The sequence below is a fragment of the Physeter macrocephalus genome, chromosome 8 (assembly GCF_002837175.3).
Source record: "Physeter macrocephalus isolate SW-GA chromosome 8, ASM283717v5, whole genome shotgun sequence".
Taxonomy (NCBI): Eukaryota; Metazoa; Chordata; class Mammalia; order Artiodactyla; family Physeteridae; genus Physeter; species Physeter macrocephalus.
The window spans coordinates 50,612,373-50,630,008 of NC_041221.1; the positions used below are offsets into that span (position 1 = coordinate 50,612,373).

Genomic DNA, 17,636 nt, shown 5'->3' on the forward strand with positions numbered 1-17,636 from the left:
TTTTTTGTGGTACGCGGGCCTCTCACTGCTGTGGCCTCTCCGGTTGCGGAGCACAGGCTCCGGACGCGCAGGCTCAGCGGCCATGGCTCACGGGTCCAGCCGCTCAGCGGCATGCGGGATCCTCCCGGACCGGGGCACGAACCCGCGTCCCCTGCATCAGCAGGCGGACTCCCAACCACTGTGCCACCAGGGAAGCCCCAAGAGTTCTTTTTTTTAATTCAACTCCAGTTGCATGAGTTCCAGATGTCATGGACTCTCCTTAAGCACTCAATGTACAAGTCCGCATTCAGTGGCTGTCTTAGTTTGGGTTCCCCCAGAAGCAGATCTGAGACAAGAATTCAATTGCAAGTAGTTTTTTTTTTTAGTTTTTTTGGTTTGGGGGTTTCTTGTGTTTTGGGAGTTGTTTTGTGAAGTGAAGTGATCCTAGAAAGCACTGCTGGGGGATAAGAAAGTGAGATTGGGAAGGAAAGGAAGTCAATACAAGGTACTTTAACATGCAAGATACTGAGGCAATTATAGCTCAGTCCCAATGAGGAAATCTGGGAGACATTGAAGAGCACGTCTCAGAGTTATTCCAACGAGGGGGTAAGGCTATATTTACCAACACCCTGTTTATCATTGGTTAAGGGTGGCTTCTGGACTCACCAACTCTCTGACACTTCCAGCTTGAACTGGGGGTAGGTTGAGAACACATCTGTAGCCAGGAAAGAAAGAAAAAAAAGACTTCCAGTAGAAAGTTGCAGGTATTTTCAGTATTTGCAAGATATAGGCAGGACACCACCAGCACCTGCCACAGTAGTTTTTCCATTCATTCATGCATGCGCTCATTAATTTGTTCATTCTAAATTCAACAAATATTTACAAAGGTTGCATAATATGATAGGCTAGGGGCTTTGACAGATGGGAGGCTTGAGCAACATCCTTCTTTATTTTCATCGTTTACATGCTATAAAGATCATAGTAGCCCATTTATAGAGTTTCCTTAGTCTAGAGGATGAGTCACACACATACAGATGTATCTGTGATAATTTAGAACTTGCATTGTTTGGCTTCCAGAGATTGTATGCCAGAAATTAAATCTAAAAAGTTTACAAAAACTTCCTTTCACCAAGCGCTTTGCACTTGCCCCTCTCCACAGCTTTGCTCTCATATGAACAGTGCTTTTTCTTTCTGGAATTTCAATGGAGGAGCCATTGGAACAAAGGTTTCAAATATAGGTGGGAGCCACACTGTGGGAAATTTGACTGCCGGAAAAAGTTGTGTAGACTTTATCCAAAGGACGATGGGAACTCGCTCACTGGAAGTTTTAAGGAAAGAATCAAAGTGATGTTTTAGGATGATTTAAACACTGGTAGTGTGCAGGCTACATGGAAAGGATAAAGAGGGGAAACAGGAAGTGTGATTTGGAATTTATTTCAGTAATCAGATAAGGGGCAATCACGGCCTCATTTGAGAAAAGAAAGACGAAGGACCAGAGGATTCACCAGGCTTGGTGATTAAACATAATCACATATCAGATTGACTGAGAAAATGGGAAGAATTTAAGAACAAATTAATGAAGGAGGGAACTAGGAAGTTGATGAGAAAGAGGTAGTTTTAGAAAAGGGACATTTTTATTTTGAAGAAAATACCCAACACATAACTGGAAATGCAGATCTCTTTGGGACAAAATATCTTGGCATGAGGGAGAGAGGTTACAGAAGAAGGAAAACCAAAACAATTCATTGTCAAGCCAACTGAGGGGAATTTCAAGGAACGGCCAGTCAACAAAGACAAGTGCCACATGGAGGTCAAAGAGAAGTATTCAGGGAAGACCACACCATGCAGCAATTAAAACATTGTGGATAAACTGAAGGCAAAGTTTCTGCACAGATTTTCCACTCTAGTCCTACAAGACAATTCAAGAAGAGATCATTAATTTTGTGGTTGAATGAGTGTAACAAGCTGTGTACGTTATAGAGCAGAGCTTCTCAATGTCTGAATTGCTGACCTTTTGGGCTTGATCATTCTTTGTGGGTGGAGTGCCGGGGGGGGGGTGGGGGGGGTGGGGGGGGTCTGTTCTGTGCTGTTCTGGAAGACTGTCAGCAGCATCACTGGTATCTACCCATTCGAGGGCTATAACATCCTTCCCCAGTCATGACAATCAAAAATGTCTCCAGACAATGTCAAATGTCCCCTGGGGGCAAAATCACCACCCTCCACTGAGAACCACTGTTAAGAGTATCTACCCCCAGCAAACGCCCAGCCTTAGATTCACAAAGCGCAATGCACAGGGTAATGTCAATTAAATGTTCTGAAAGTTCTACAGCAAGTAAAACTTTTTTAAACTTTTCCAAACCAGAATTTCCCCAATTCATGTGACCACAGAACTTGTATTTTTTTCCTTTTCTTTCTTTTTTTTTTTAAAGTCTGCTCATATCTGCTTCAAATGTGGACTTATTCTATCATGTGTAAAGTAAGAAAGAGCTAAGAGTAATACTTTGCTCTCACCGAACTAACGTGGTCAGTGGATTTTGTGCCCTCATAGGAGTATGTATAAACCCTGTCACTCTAAACAGGTTTTCTGGAAGAGTCTAGAGAACTAATGACATTTAATATATTATAGCTTATCTGGATATAGCTAGGGATCACCACTAGCTTCTGAAACAGTTATAAAATTAAGGTTTATCTAATGTGTCAGATGCTCTCTCTCTAGTTGCGGCGAGCGGGGGCTACTCTTCGCTGCGGTGCGTGGGCTTCTCGTTGTGGTGGCTTCTCTTGTTGCGGAGCATGGGCCCTAGGTGCATGGGTTTCAGTAGTTGTGACACGTGGGCTCAGTAGTGGTGGCACGTAGGCTCAGTAGTTGTGGCTCACGGGCTCTAGAGCACAGGCTCAATAGTAGTGGCGCACAGGGTCAGTTGCCCCGTGGCATGTAGGCTCTTCCCAGACCAGGGCTCAAACCTGTATCCCCTGCATTGGCAGGCAGAGTCTTAATCACTGTGCCACCAGGGAAGTCCCAGAACTTGTATTTTTAACAACCCCCAAAACTGGTACATGTGATAGGCTTTGGCAAATTGTGTCTGAGCCAACACTGAATCAGTAGAAGGGGAATCAGATTTCTGCCAGACTGTGGAAGAGTCTGCAAGGACCCAGCCCTCTCCCCTTCTCCTGAAGAGACACACTCCCTGTTCCCCACTAGTCCCCACTTCCTGAAGTAGCCCTTCAAAAACTGTTACTGTCCCCAGACCCTAATGAAACTGTTAGACCACTGATGATATCAAGAAGCTGTTCTGGTCCATCTCGGAGAGATACTAGAGAACATTTTAACAAGCCTATTTCATTTTCTAGTTATTTTGTTTTGTTCTGAATTGTTCCAACAGATTCCACTTACTCTGGGGGCATACGAGGAACACACTGGGGAAGGAAAAAGCCTCCTTTTTTCTGTTAAGTCTGATAAGGTCAGAATTGAAACCGCCAGAGGCTGGAGTAAAGAAGCAACAGCACCCCCTAGTGGCAAGCATGCTCTAGTCCCTTGAGTTAAACAATAGCGTTAGGCTCTGGAGTTAAACCACTCAGAGGGAATGAGAAACATGCAATCTTCTTAGGCTCCCAGTCAAGGGCTTGTTAAACTAGTAAGTACTCCAGATGGTATCTCTTTTTCCATTAAATTGTCACCGTGTGAATAGTTTGAGAAAGAAAAATGGCTGCTAGGCAATGACTTAGCTAAAGGAAGATTTCAGCAAAATAATTATTGTTAATGCTTTATCATTACACCTTTATCATTACACCTAAATACTGTGATTTGTGCATTAATTTAAAGTGAGGTCACTAGATGAGTATTCTCTGCTGGCACCAAGTCCTTCATAAGAATGTTGTTTTAGGTTTAAATAGATTAAGAAGTATGAACAGGGCTTCACACTTCCCTTTTAGGCAAGATGTCCTTGACCTTTACAACACTGGACACATCTTTGCCCTGGTGGTCCTGATGGCTGCAGATGGCAAGGATCAAATGACAATCAGGAGGCGATAAGACATTTTGTCATGATGGTTTTCAATAGTGGCAGGCACTTGGTAAATTTAGGAGAGGACCAAGATTTGTTTGGGTTTCTAGCTATCATCTGGGTTTTTCAGTTCTTTGCAGTACGTGGCAGGAGCCTGCAAGTCTAAGAAACATTTCTTTTAGTTTATATTTGAATGAAGTCAAACAGCTCTGAGAAAGCAGATATGAAATGCAAAGATTTCCGTGGCTCTACAACTGTATTGGGTAAAATCCTGCAGAGGAAGTGTGAACATCAAAGGGCAAGGTCATTTATTTGATCTTCACTTTACTTTTTTATTTTTTTATTTTTTTTTCCCGGTACGCGGGCCTCTCACTGTTGTGGCCTCTCCCGTTGCGGAGCACAGGCTCCGGACGCGCAGGCTCAGCAGCCATGGCTCACGGGCCCAGCCGCTCTGCGGCATGTGGGATCTTCCCGGACCGGGGCGCGAACCCGTGTCCCCTACATCGGCAGGCGGATTCTCAACCACTGCACCACCAGGGAAGCCCCTGATCTTCACTTTAAATTTGTGGTGCCCAGGTAAAAAAAGGTGTTGTTGTTGTTTTTTTCTCAGACTAAGACTTCAGCATATTATACCCTAAAATGAAAATCAATCACTTTCAGAAAATGTCAGTCTGTCCCATAATTTTAAACATTACCTCCTTAAACTGTCTTTAAACAGTTATATTTTGATATCAGATTCATCATTACATACTCCACAGGTCAAGAAAGAGTAAAGAATGAGTGGTGGAAAGGAGTAAAATCCTGAATTGTACAAATTTTTCAAATGTTTGTGATAAAATCTTAGAAACCAATGGAAAACAGTTATAAACACGTAACTAGAGACTTTTCCTTAAAAGTAGGACTTTCCCCGAAAGCAATAAAGGGTACTAATTTGTGTTTCACTAGTACAAATAAGTGCTCTAAAGGTTGACAGTCTTTGTTCAAATCTTGAGCAAGTTGCTTAGCCTCTTTGATCCTCTTGTTTCCTTAACTGAAAAGTGGAAATAATATTATCTAACTCAAAGGGTTGTTATATTAATGAACCCAAGTAAAGCAATTAGCACAGCACCTGGAATATAGTAAGCTTAGTCCAATAAATGTGAGCTATCATGCAAAAGATTAGAGACAACACAAATATTCATCAGCAGTGGATTGGTTAAGTAACTTGTACAGTATACACATTAAAAGAAATATTTTGCAGCTATTAAAAAAAAACTGGAGACGTTTTCTATGCACTGATATGGAAAGATCTATACACTGTTAAGAAGGAAAAGAAAGATACAGACCAATAAGTTACTTTGGAGTTAAAAGGATGAAGGAGAATAAGAATACATTTGGGGGAGGGGGTCTCTGCACCATCCCCAGGTGCAACGGTGCTTCTCCGGGTTTGTGGGGCTCACTGAGTGCCCAGGGAAAGTCAGGAGCAGAGCTCTGCACCAGCTGTGGAAGTGGACTGAGCTTCAGTTTGGTCTATATGCCCAGATGACTTTCATCCACCTTGGGTAGTTACCCCTTCGATGATCAGCACTGCTATATGTTATATATGAAAGTTGTTAAGAAAGTCCATTCTAAGAGTTCTCATCACAAGGAAAAAAAAATTTTTTTCTGTTTCTTTAATTTTGTATCTATATGAGATGAGGGATGTTCACTAAACTTATTGTGCTAATTATTTCATGATGTACGTAAGTCAAATCATTATGCTGTACACCTCAAACCTATACAGTGTTGTGTATCAGTTATATCTTAATAAAACAGAAGAAAAAAAGTTTAAACAACGAATTCAAAAAGAATACTTTCATACTTCTTTGTATTTGCATGAAGAAACTCCGAAAGGATACACGAGAAACTAATAAAAATTATTATCTGACAGGGGATACATGGAGAAGGGGACTAGGTTGTCGACTGAAAGAAAAAAAACGCACAACCTAGAAGTGGAGAATTATGTTTTATCAGAGGATCTTCTAAGGGCTTAAGCCTGGAAGACAGCCTCCCAGAGCACTCTCAGGCACTGCTCCAAGGAGGCAGGGGGGAGCCAGGATACACAGGAGTTTTGCAACAGAAACCAGACAGCTGTAACATCAGAAGATTACTGTTAATGAAGAAAACCAGACATCTCAAGTTATTGAATTTAGCGCTGTTCTGTGTATGGGAAGATGCAAGAGTCTGGGCTCACTGAAATCATTCCTTTGTCATGCACCTTAGCTACCTAGGACCAGAATCCTGCTTTTCTCCGTCCTGAATGCCCTCCGGGTGCACAGTTGGGAGTGGCTGCAGTGGCTGCTGGCTTGGTGGCTGCAACATCCTTTGTTTACCGACAACAACATTTTTCACCCACAAGGTGAAAAGATGGAAACAGGTTAGACTGAAAAAGAGATGGAACTAAGACTTTATACCTTATACTAGCTTATATTTTTAATATGTTAATGAATGCATTACTTATTTGTAAAAGAAATTTTAAATTATTTAATTTTGTTAGCTGCTGCTATTACTTTTTTATTCACAGTGCAATAAGATAAGCATCCTAAAGATGCTCTGTCTTTTGTATGTCTGCTTGTTTGTTGGTTCTTTTGTTTGAAGGAACCGGAGTATATTGCGATGATACACACAACCGTGATAGAAACAGGAACCTCACTGAAATTCTTCATGGGCACCAGGGACAAAAGGACGGTCTGGATGCAAGGTAGATCTGGTGATTCATAGATCTTCACTTTAATGCACTGCTGGTATAGTTCCTTGATATTTACGTGACCGTGTTTCCAATGTATGCTCTTTAAAGTGAGCATATGGGACTTCCCTGGTGGTGCAGTGGTTGAGAATCCGCCTGCTAATGCAGGGGATATGGGTTCGAGCCCTGGTCCAGGAAGATCCCACATGCCCCGGAGCAACAAAGCCCGTGCGCCACGACTACTGAGCCTGTGCTCTAGAGCCTGCGAGCCACAACTACTGAGCCTGCACGCCACAACTACTGAAGCCCGCGCGCCTAGTGTCTGTGCTCCACAACAAGAGAAGCCACCGTGATGAGAAGCCCGCGCACGGCAACGAAGAGTAGCCCCCACTCACCTCAACTAAAGAAAGCCCGCGGGCGGCAGCGAAGACCCAGTGCAGCCAAATATAAATAAATAAATAAGTAAATGTATTTAAAAAACAGTGATGGGGATATATGTATATGTATAGCTGAATCACTTTGTTATAAAGCAGAAACTAACACACCATTGTAAAGCAATTATACTCCAATAAGGATGTTAAAAAAAAAAGTGAGCATATGAGTGAAGTGCACTGATGGTGTGTATTTTAAAATACATATATGGGCTTCCCAGGTGGCGCAGTGATTGAGGGTCCGCCTGCCGATGCGGGGGACACGGGTTCGTGGCCCGGTCCGGGAGGATCCCACATGCCGCGGAGCGGCTGGGCCCGTGAGCCATGGCCGCTGGGCCTGCGCGTCCGGAGCCTGTGCTCTGCAACAGGAGAGGCCACAGCAGTGAGAGGCCCGCGTACCACAACAACAACAACAAAAAATTAAAAAAATAAAAATATATATAGATGTAATAAGTTACTTGTACTCGTAAAGAAATTAGTTTCACTCTCTTCTTGCTCCTTCTTCAGCTTCTACTAGTATGAACCTGCTTCTTGGGAGAAAGTGTGGCTTGCCAGAAAGGCCATCAGACAAATCTTGTCTTAAATGTAGGCTTTACTGTTTGCTATCTGAGTTATCCTCTTAAGCTTCAATTGTCTTACTTAAAGGATAATGAAACCTTATTTATAGGGTCGATGAAATAAAGATATATAAAATACACATTGCAACATCTTGAACACATATAGGCTTCCACACCCTCCCCACCCATGGGCAATAAGTGAGTTTTTAAAATATATGCATAAGCAAATATGAGCCAAAGAAAAATTTTAGCAAATATTTTTAGCAGTTTATCCAAAGATATTCCTCCAGTGATACACAGTTTGGGGGTCAGACTTCCTGAGAATAATCAAATCAACTTACAAAACATTCAGTCCAGAAGGAACCTGATTAATAATTACCAGGGAGATTACCAACTATCTGACATTAGATTCTTATGAGTCTGTGAAGATAGTTACTGGGGAACCTAGGGCTATTTTACTGGTCTAAGTTTATATGATCTAAAATGAGAATGTACAGGCTTATCAAAGTATCAAGACCCTTTTCTTTAGACTGAAATTATATCAACTAGCATTGCGATAGTGATGGTACAGTTCACGCAATGGGAAAGGCCAGTTGACAGTTGCATTACTATAACTTTGATTAGGCAAACAGTGAAACCAGTTATGTTAATAAATGCTTTTATTGTCAAAAAATCTTTCAAAACCTGTTGTCCAAGGCAGGGTGAAATGAAGAGGGCACCTCATTTGTGAAAACATCACGAAGAACTTGGCAGAACATTTAGCACTTAAGAGTCAGTAGAGGTTAGTGGCTTCTCCCATCAAGACTAAAGTGGGGAAACCTCAAAATGGGAAGTAGCCTTTCAACACTGTCCAAACACAGGAAGTAACCTCTCAGTTCACAGGGGAAATTGAGCAACACTCTTGAATTGTATAAAACAGACCCATGAAAATGGATGTACTTGTTAACGTTTGCTCTGAAGTGTGTCTAAAACTGCCACTTCTCCTCCAGAATAGACCCTATGTTTTTAGGTAGCAGGTTGAGAAACACATATTTTAACAGGATGGGCACATACATAAATGAATCAGTGCAATACAAGGTGATGAGGCACCTCAGAATCATTCTTGGCCTTTTCTTCCTTCTCACTATCTCTCACACCCAATTAGTCAACAAGTTCTATAGAACATACTTCGAGTTATACACCCCTTCACTCTGTTCTACTGTCAGTGTAGACCCAAGCCCTCCATATCTTTTACTCCCTATCTTCTGTCTGGTATATTTGCTTATTGGGATATAATTCACACAGCATAAAACTCACCCTTTTAAAATGTATAATTCAGTGATTTAAAAAATATTCACATGAGTGTGAAGCCATCACCACTACCTACAGAAATCCTGTAACCATTACCAGTCACTCCCTATTTTCCACAGCCTTCTAGGTCCTGGAAACCACTAATCTACTTTCTGTCTCCGTGGATTTGCCTCTTCTAGACACTTTATATAAATAGAATCATACAACAAGTGGCTTTTTGTGTCTGACTTCTTCACTTAGCACAATGTTTTCAAGGTTCACCCATGTTGTGGAATGTATCAGTACTTTTTTCCTTTTTATGGATGAATAATATTCTATGGCTGTACTTCATTTTGTTTATGCATTCATCAGTTCATGGACATTTGAGTTGTTTCACTTTGGGGCTATTATAAATAATGCTGCTATGAACATTCATATAGAAGTTTTTATATGGACACATGTCTCAATGTCTTTTGAGACTATACCTAAGAGCAGAATTACTGAGTCATATGGTAACTCTTTGCTTAACATTTTGGGGAACTACCAAACTGTTTTCAAAAACAGCTGCACCATTTTACATCCCCACCAACAATGTATGAAAGTTTTAATTTCTCCACAACTTCAGCAACACTTCTTACTGTCCAACTTTTTACTTACAGCCATCTGAGAGGGTGAAAAATGGTATCTCATTGTGGCTTTGATTTTTATTTCTCTAATAACTAATAATATTGAGCATCTTTTCATGTGCCTTTTGGCCATATGTATTTCTTCTTTGGAGTAATGTCCTTTACACATTTTCTTAATTTGGTTTCTTGATTTTTTGTTATTGAGTTGTAAGAGTACTTTACATATTTTAGTTACTAGACCCTTATCAGATATATAATTTACAAATATTTTCTCCCATTCTATAGGTCATCTTTTCACTTTCTTGATAGTGTCCTTTCATGGACAAAAGTTTTTAGTTTAGATGAAGTCCAATATATCTAATTTTTTTGTTCTTCCCTTGTTTTTGGTGTCATAGCTAAGAATCCACTGTCAAATCCAAGGTCATGAAAATTTAGCCCTATATTTTATCAAAGAGTTTCATAGCTCTTTTTAGGTCTTCATTCATTTTGAGTTAATTTTGTATATGGTCTGAGGTAGGAGTCCAACTTCATTCTTTTGCCTATGGATATACAGTTGTCCTAGTACCATTTTTTAAAGAGACTTTTATTTACCCATTGAATTGTCTCAACATCCTTGTTGAAAATCCTCATCTTAGGAGGAAAACTTTTTTAAATCCTTTACCATTAAATGTGATGTTTGTTGTGGGTTTTTCATAAATTCTCTTTATCATGTTGGAGAAGTTCCCTTCTACTCCTATTTTGTTAAGTATTTATATCATGAAATGGTGCATTTCACCTGCATCTACAGAGATGATTGTGGGCTTTCTGTCCTTTATTGCTTTAATATGATGTATTACCTTAACAGATGTTCATACGTTGAACCAACCTTGCATTCCTGGAATAAACCCTCATTTGGCCATGGTACGTACTCCTTTTTATATGTTGTCAGATTGTTTACTAGTATTTTCTTGAGGAACTTTGTGTCTATACTAATAAGGGATATTGTTCTGTAGCTTTCTTTTCCTGTTATATCTTTCTCTGGTTTTCATGTCAGAGTAATACTGGCCTCCTAGAGTGAGTTGGAACATGTTCCCTCCTCTTCTATTTTTGGGAAAATTTTGTGAAGGATTGGAAGGACTCCATCTCTGTCACCTTACCCTCCTATTAGTAAACATTTGTATAAGTAACCATTTGTGTTTGTTTGGAGTGTCTTTCCAGTGTTTCTTTCATGCAAATATAAGAAATACAAACATATGTTCTTATGACTGGATGGATGAAAAGAGAGAAGAAGGATGAAACAGTTATCCACAAGTCTTTCAGTGTAAGAAATCTTGGATTCTTACAGTCAAAACTACCCTTGCCAATTCTCCCCATTCCACCCTGTCAATTATCCCTAATATGTATGTCAAAACCGCAACGCTTATTAAATTCAGTCTGCCTGTTCTCTTCCTGTACCCTGTGACTGGTCTTACTTTAAAGTGACGATTATGAACCTCAAGTGGGCTTTTAAATGGTAATCACACTACTTTGCCTAGTCCATTCAATTGTTCATCCTGACTATTTCACACTTCTTTCTCTAAACCTTTTTCCACAAATTCACTCTCTGGTAATAACCTTCTTCTCTACCTCCCTGATAAAACTGAACCAAAAGAGAAAGCTTCCACATACCCTCACTGAACCAATGTATTTTCTCTCTGGTTAGTGTGTTGCTTCTTTATACTCCTAACTCAGTAGCTAGAAATTCTACCTCACATTTCTCTACTAGAGTCCTGAAGAGAAGAAAGATAACTTTGGACTCATACTGAGTATTTTTTGATCTCTAGAATCCCTGTGACGCCTATCAGAGAACATTGGTTCAGAATACTCTCAGGCAGGCATTCTAAACAAGGAGCCTCTGCCCCATCCTCAGCCCTGGAACTAAACTGGTGTCTTTTGGTGCACTGGGATGGATGTGAAGATGGGTGAGTTGATGCTAACAAGATTTTTTATTTATTTGTGTGTGTGTGTGTTTTAAATATTTGTTTGGGGAAGGGGGTCACACACTTCTACTCAATTAAGAGAAACATTTATATAGTCCAGGTCTTTTATTTTCTTTACGCCCATCATGCCATGAATTCACAGGGAATGGGCTCCAACAGTTCAGGCTCCTTCCCATTGGTTCTAACAAAGTGTGCTTCTCTGGGTGGAGCAGGCTGGCGCTTCAGTTGAACCCAAGTACCTTTCTCTTTGGCTTCCTTCTTTTTCTGATCATTTTCCTTCACCCGTTTCAGGAATCTATCTCAGCTCTTAGAGTGCTTAATATTTTCTTGATATGCACATTAATTCTCTTGGCAAGAATCTTGCCCTTAACTTGTTTGCTTACAATGATGCCAACAGCATGCTGGGTAACATTGTAGGCTCTCCCTGTTTTGCCATGGTAACATTTATGGGGCATTTCTTTTTGAACAGCGCCCATTCCCTTGATACCTACAATATCACCTTTCTTGTAGATTCGCATGTATGTGGCCAAAGGAACAACTCCATGTTTTCTAAAAGGCCTAGAGAACATGTAGCGGGTGCCCCTCCTCTTTCCCTCTGTGTTGGTCATTTTGGCGAATTACGGGAAGATGGCGGCTCTGGCTGAAAAGCCTAACAAGATTTTAAGTGGCAGGAACAGAGCTCTCTCTTAGCCCCATAAGCCTTAGTAGAATCAATACTGGGCTTAACCAGTGTTTGTCTTGCATGTCTATGACCTACGACATTCCTCTCTTATTTGTCTTGTCATGAATCTTTCTTTACTGGTTTTTTCTTAATATTGATAATTGGGATGCTAGGGATAGGTAGGGGGTGCAATGGGGAAAGCTGGTGCGTATAACTTAGACTGAAAAAATCGAGGAATTCTTACACTGAAAGACTTGTTGATAACTATTTCATACTTACTTTCCCCCTCATAGTTTCAAGATCTACTGTCTCACATTTGTTCTTTTTTTTTTTAAAGAAGATGTTGGGGGTAGGAGTTTATTTATTTATTTATTTATTTTTGCTGTATTGGGTCTTCGTTTCTGTGCGAGGGCTTTCTCTAGTTGTGGCAAGCGGGGGCCACTCTTCATTGCGGTGCGTGGGCCTCTCACTATCGCGGCCTCTCTTGTTGTGGAGCACAGGCTCCAGACGCGCAGGCTCAGTAGTTGTGGCTCACGGGCCTAGTTGCTCCGCGGCATGTGGGATCCTTCCAAACCAGGGCTCGAACCCGTGTCCCCTGCATTAGCAGGCAGATTCTCAACCACTGTGCCACCATGGAAGCCCCTCATATTTGTTCTTAATCAATGGCTTTCTTATTTCATTGAAAAAATGGAATCCATTATAAAGGACTCCCACACACTCCCACTGTGCAGCCATGCACCTCCCAGCATCTAAGCCCAAATACTCTGCCTTACCCTTTGTTACCACAGGTGAACTCTGCGTGTTACTGAGGCCAACTCCTCCAACTGTTGACCAAATTCCATCTTGTTCACTCACTTAGAACCTGCAGAGCCAGCATTCATTATCCTTTTTAAAAACTCTGCTTAGAAACAGTACTGCACTCAGTGAGATCACATCCCCACTCCCTTTTACAATTAAGCATTTCATGGTGGAGTGATTATGTGACCCTTGTTCCAGCAGAGATATTTAAGTGTTTCCCCAAACAAGTACATTTCCAAGTCCCAGTGATTCTCTGCATTTGGGCCCAAGGTAGGTACTCAGAGCATTTTGCATAATGAGTAACATTCACAGACACAACCCCAGATCCCAGGGTTCAACTCCAGCCAGAGAGTTTCTAACTCTCTCAGGAAAAGTTTGGCCTAGTGTTTGATTTATTATTGATGAATGCCCCCAATAAAGTACAATAAAGTATGTTGATTAGGCCTATTTCAAGAAGAAAGCTTATTATCCTTTTAAATCCAATAGGTTCCCCACACCTTATACCAGAGGAACTTTTTTTCACTCTCATAACAAGTAAGCACTCTGCTGAGTGATACGCCCCTTTGGTTAAAAAAAGAAAAGATAAAATGACCCTCTACTTACCCTAAGTTTCTTCAGCAAGAGTGTAAAAAATATGATGCGGCCCATAAATACAACTGAATTTCTAAAATGTTTTATATTCTATATGAAAGCATCTTTCAAAAATATATGGGAAAAAAAGCCACTGATGATTTAAGCTCCCAGGTAATGAAAGGAGCTATTGAGCCTAATTCTTCTAGGATAAATTCAGGACATTAAAGCAGTGTTTCTCATGAATTAGTGGCAACATCAGGTCATTGCAAAAACTTTTCCATGTGTCCCAGCCTCTGTTCTCTGCCCTCTCTTTTTTCACTTTTCTTTCAACCAAACAAAATTCCCCCATGTCAATTTTCAGGCATATTTTCCAGATACTCTTAACCCCAATATTTATCTCTCATGACACCTGAAATTACAACCTTAACAATTTATTCTTTGCTTCAAACCATCCTCCCCCAGGCTAGACAACTTAAAAGTCCTACTTGAAGAGAATACTGACTATGTAGAGGGAAAGAGAAAAGAAAGGTAAGGAAAAGATATAAGAAAGAAATTCAGCATATTAGCCTTTCAGTCTGTGTCAGGGCTGAGCCAGTGATACCAACATTCCTGGATCTCAAAGCTCCCACTCTGGCCTTGCATCCTCCTCCAGCCCATTCTCCTGCCATGAGTAAATAGGTCATCTACTGTCTTTGTATAATGACAGATGGTAACTAGACTTATCATGGTGACGATTTTGAAATGTATAGAATATCGAATCACTATGTTGTACACCAGGAACTAACATAGTGTTATAGGTCAATTATACGTCAAGAACAAACAAACAAAAGAACTCATAGAAAAAGAGATCAGATTTATGGTTACCAGAGTCAGGGGATGGGGGAGGAGGAATTGAATGAAGGCAGTCAAAAGGTACAAACTTCGTGTTATAAGATAAATAAGTATCAGGCATGTGATGTACAATGTGATTAATATAATTAACACTGCTGTATGTTATATATGAAAGTCATTAAAAGAGTATATTCTAAGAGTTCTCATAACAAGAAAAAAAGGTTTTTTCTTATTCTTTTATTTTGTATCTATAGGAGATGATGGATGTTTGCTAAACTTGTGATAATGTTTTCATAATGTATATAAGTCAAATAATTATGCTGTACACCTTAAACCTATACAGTGCCTTATGTCAATTATGTCTCAATAAAACTGGAATAAAAAAAGGTTAGGGCTTCCTTGGTGGCGCAGCGGTTGAGAGTCCGCCTGCCGATGCAGGGGATACGGGTTCGTGCCCCGGTCCGGGAAGATCCCAGGTGCCGCGGAGCAGCTAGGCCCGTGAGCTATGGCCGCTGAGCCTGCGCGTCCGGAGCCTGTGCTCCGCAAGGGGAGAGGCCACAACAGTGAGAGGCCCGCGTACCGCAAAACAAAACAAAACAAAACAAAAAAAGGTTAAAAGTTGGGACTTCCCTGGCGGTTCAATGGTTAAGAGTCCATGCTTCCACTGCAGGGGGCACGGGTTTGATCTCTGGATGTAGAACTAAGATCCCGCGTGCCACACAGCACGGCCGAAAAAAAAAAAAGTTAAAACTTGAAAGGTCATCTACTTTACAAGGCGTTTCTTGACTGCAGCATCACCGCTGCCATCTCCAAGGCTGCAGTGGTCCAATCAAGTGGGCGAAGCTGCAGCATGGGAGCAGAGAGGTTACTGATAACTCCTTCTACAAAGGCAGAGTGGATTGTATATTCCATCTTCCCAAAGAGTAGGAGTATGTTCCTTCTGGAAGGGCACCATGACAAGTGTCAACAGATGTTTCCTTACTTGAGCCCTTCACTTTGCTTTAAGGATAACTACAAGCAGGGTTTCTTAGGAGGAATAGAAGCACACACAGCACCAAGGCATTTTGGTCCTTCATGCAACAGCTGTAGCCACTTCACTCTTCTTCTTCCCCTCATCAGATTTTCCCAGAACCCAATTTGTATCTGATGTTGGAAAATCTGCCAAGGCAGCAGAACTTAAAAGCCTAGGTGGGTTCCTACCCCCGTGATACTGTGAGCCAGTGGTTGATGTTGTAATGTGGGCACAAAGGAGTTGATGTCGTGTCTCCTGGGGTCCTTGAATGCTGGAGGAAGATTTTCAGAAATGCAGGCAGGGACTTCCGTGGTGGTGCAGTGGTTAAGAATCTGCCTGCCAATGCAGGGGACATGGGTTCGAGCCCTGGTCCGGGAAGATCCCACATGCCGCGGAGGAACTAAGTCCGTGCGCCACAACTACTGAGCCTGTGCTCTAGAGCTTGCGAGCCACAACTACTGAGCCCGCGTGCCACAACTACTGAAGGCCACGCACCTAGAGCCTGCGCTCTGCAACAAGAGAAGCCACCGTAATGAGAAGCCCGTGCATGGCAACGAAGAGTAGCCCCTGCTTGCTGCAACTAGAGACAGCCTGCGTGCAGCAACGAAGACCCAACGCAGCCAATAAATAAGTAAATAAATAAATAATAAATTCTTTTTTTTAAAAAAATGCAGGCACATAAGCCTTTTTCTAGGCGCTTTATTCAAAATTCTTAGGGACTGCATGGAGCCCCTGTGTTTGTCCTGTATGATAAATTGAAGAAAGCCATCTAGATTCTAACTAGAAATGGAAACCAAGGGAATCATGTAGAGTACTCATCATACTTACCATATGAACCACTGGCCTTTGAGAAATTTTTGGTGTCTTTTTATCCAAGGCAGGTTATATTTGCAGGTTGCTAGGGAAAGCTCTAGAAACAAGAATCAATTATGATCACACCCAACCACTGGCTCTGATGCTTCCACATACTGACTATTTCAGTTTGGGCAGGGAAAGAATAACCGTAATTTGGGGTCTAGAGATAAGGCAGCTCAGCCAATTGGATTTAAAGATCATCCAATTGAAATACTATTCTGTAAGACCTCAAATTATGTTCAAGTATTTATCTTGACAAATTATGTTTTCCCTTTGAACTTAAGTCCTACGTACCATTTTGCACAATTGAATATTTTCAGTTATGCTCTACACTGGACATTCTGCTGTAGAAAAATAAATACACAGAACACACTTTAGAAAAGATCTATTGAAAAGGAAAGCACAAGTTATGAAAGAAAAGCTACCTTACTTATCACCTCACACTGGTCAGAATGGCTATTCTCAAAAAGACAAGAAATAACAGGTGCTGGTGAGGATGTGGAAAAAATTGGTGCAGCCACTATGAAGAACAGTATGGAAAATTCCTTTAAAAACTAAAAATAGAGCTACCTTATGATCCAGCAACCCCACTCCTAGGCATATATCCGGAAAAGATGAAAACTCTAATTCGAAAAGGTACATTCACCCCAATGTTCATAACAGCAGTATTTACAATAGCCAAGACATGCAACCTAAGTGTCCACCAACAGATGAATGGATAAAGAAGATGTGGTATATATATATATACAATGGAATATTACTCAACCATAAAAAAACTGAAGTATTGCCATATGCAGCAACATGGATGGACTTCGAGAATATCATACTAAGTGAAGTAAGTCAGACAGAGAAAGACAAACATTACATGATATCACTTATATGTGGAATCTAAAAAATAGTACAAATGAATCTATATACAAAACAAAAACAGACTCACAGACGTAGGAAACAAACTTATGGTTACCAAAGGGGAAAAGGAAAAAGGGATGAATTAGGAGTATGGTATTAACAGATACAAACTACTGTACATATAATAGATAAGCTACAAGGATTTACTGTATAACACAGAAAACTATATTCAATATCTTATAATAACCTATAATGGAAAATAATCTGAATATATATATATATATATGAATCACTTTGCTGTATACCTGAAACTAACACAATATTGTAAATTAACTATACTTCAATAAATAAATAAAATATTATTAAATGCAAAAGGAGAAAAAGAAAAAAGGAAAGAAACTCTACTTTACTTACCATTTTGCCTATAGTTGACCTTGGATGAGAGAACTCTTTCTTTTTTTTTTTTTTTTTTTTGTGGTATGCGGGCCTCCCTCTGCTGTGGCTTCTCCCGTTGCGGGGCACAGGCTCCGGA

At 40.7% G+C, this 17,636-nt stretch overlaps 2 protein-coding genes and 1 pseudogene across 3 annotated transcripts in view; all 3 read right to left on the reverse strand.

Moving 5' to 3' along the window:
- The window catches only part of C7 (complement C7), an 80,346-nt gene extending 62,772 nt beyond the window's left edge, over nucleotides 1–17,574 (reverse strand). The window contains exons 1-2 of one of the 2 annotated variants that reach the window (XM_028492879.2): nucleotides 17,519–17,574; nucleotides 16,229–16,310 (exon numbers count right to left, since the gene is read on the reverse strand). In XM_028492879.2, coding sequence (XP_028348680.1) covers nucleotides 16,229–16,231 — 3 coding nt within the window. In that variant the 5' untranslated portion in view covers nucleotides 16,232–16,310; nucleotides 17,519–17,574. Of the gene's footprint in view, nucleotides 1–16,228; nucleotides 16,445–17,518 lie in introns of those variants that run through there. The other variant, XM_028492878.1, reaches the window with a different exon arrangement.
- CARD6 (caspase recruitment domain family member 6) overlaps nucleotides 19–17,636 on the reverse strand; it is a 54,751-nt gene continuing 37,133 nt past the window's right edge. The window contains 2 exon segments of the mRNA XM_028493424.2: nucleotides 19–436; nucleotides 646–694. The gene's annotated coding sequence lies outside the window, so the exon portion shown is untranslated.
- LOC112065314 (60S ribosomal protein L21-like) lies at nucleotides 11,557–12,193 on the reverse strand (annotated as a pseudogene).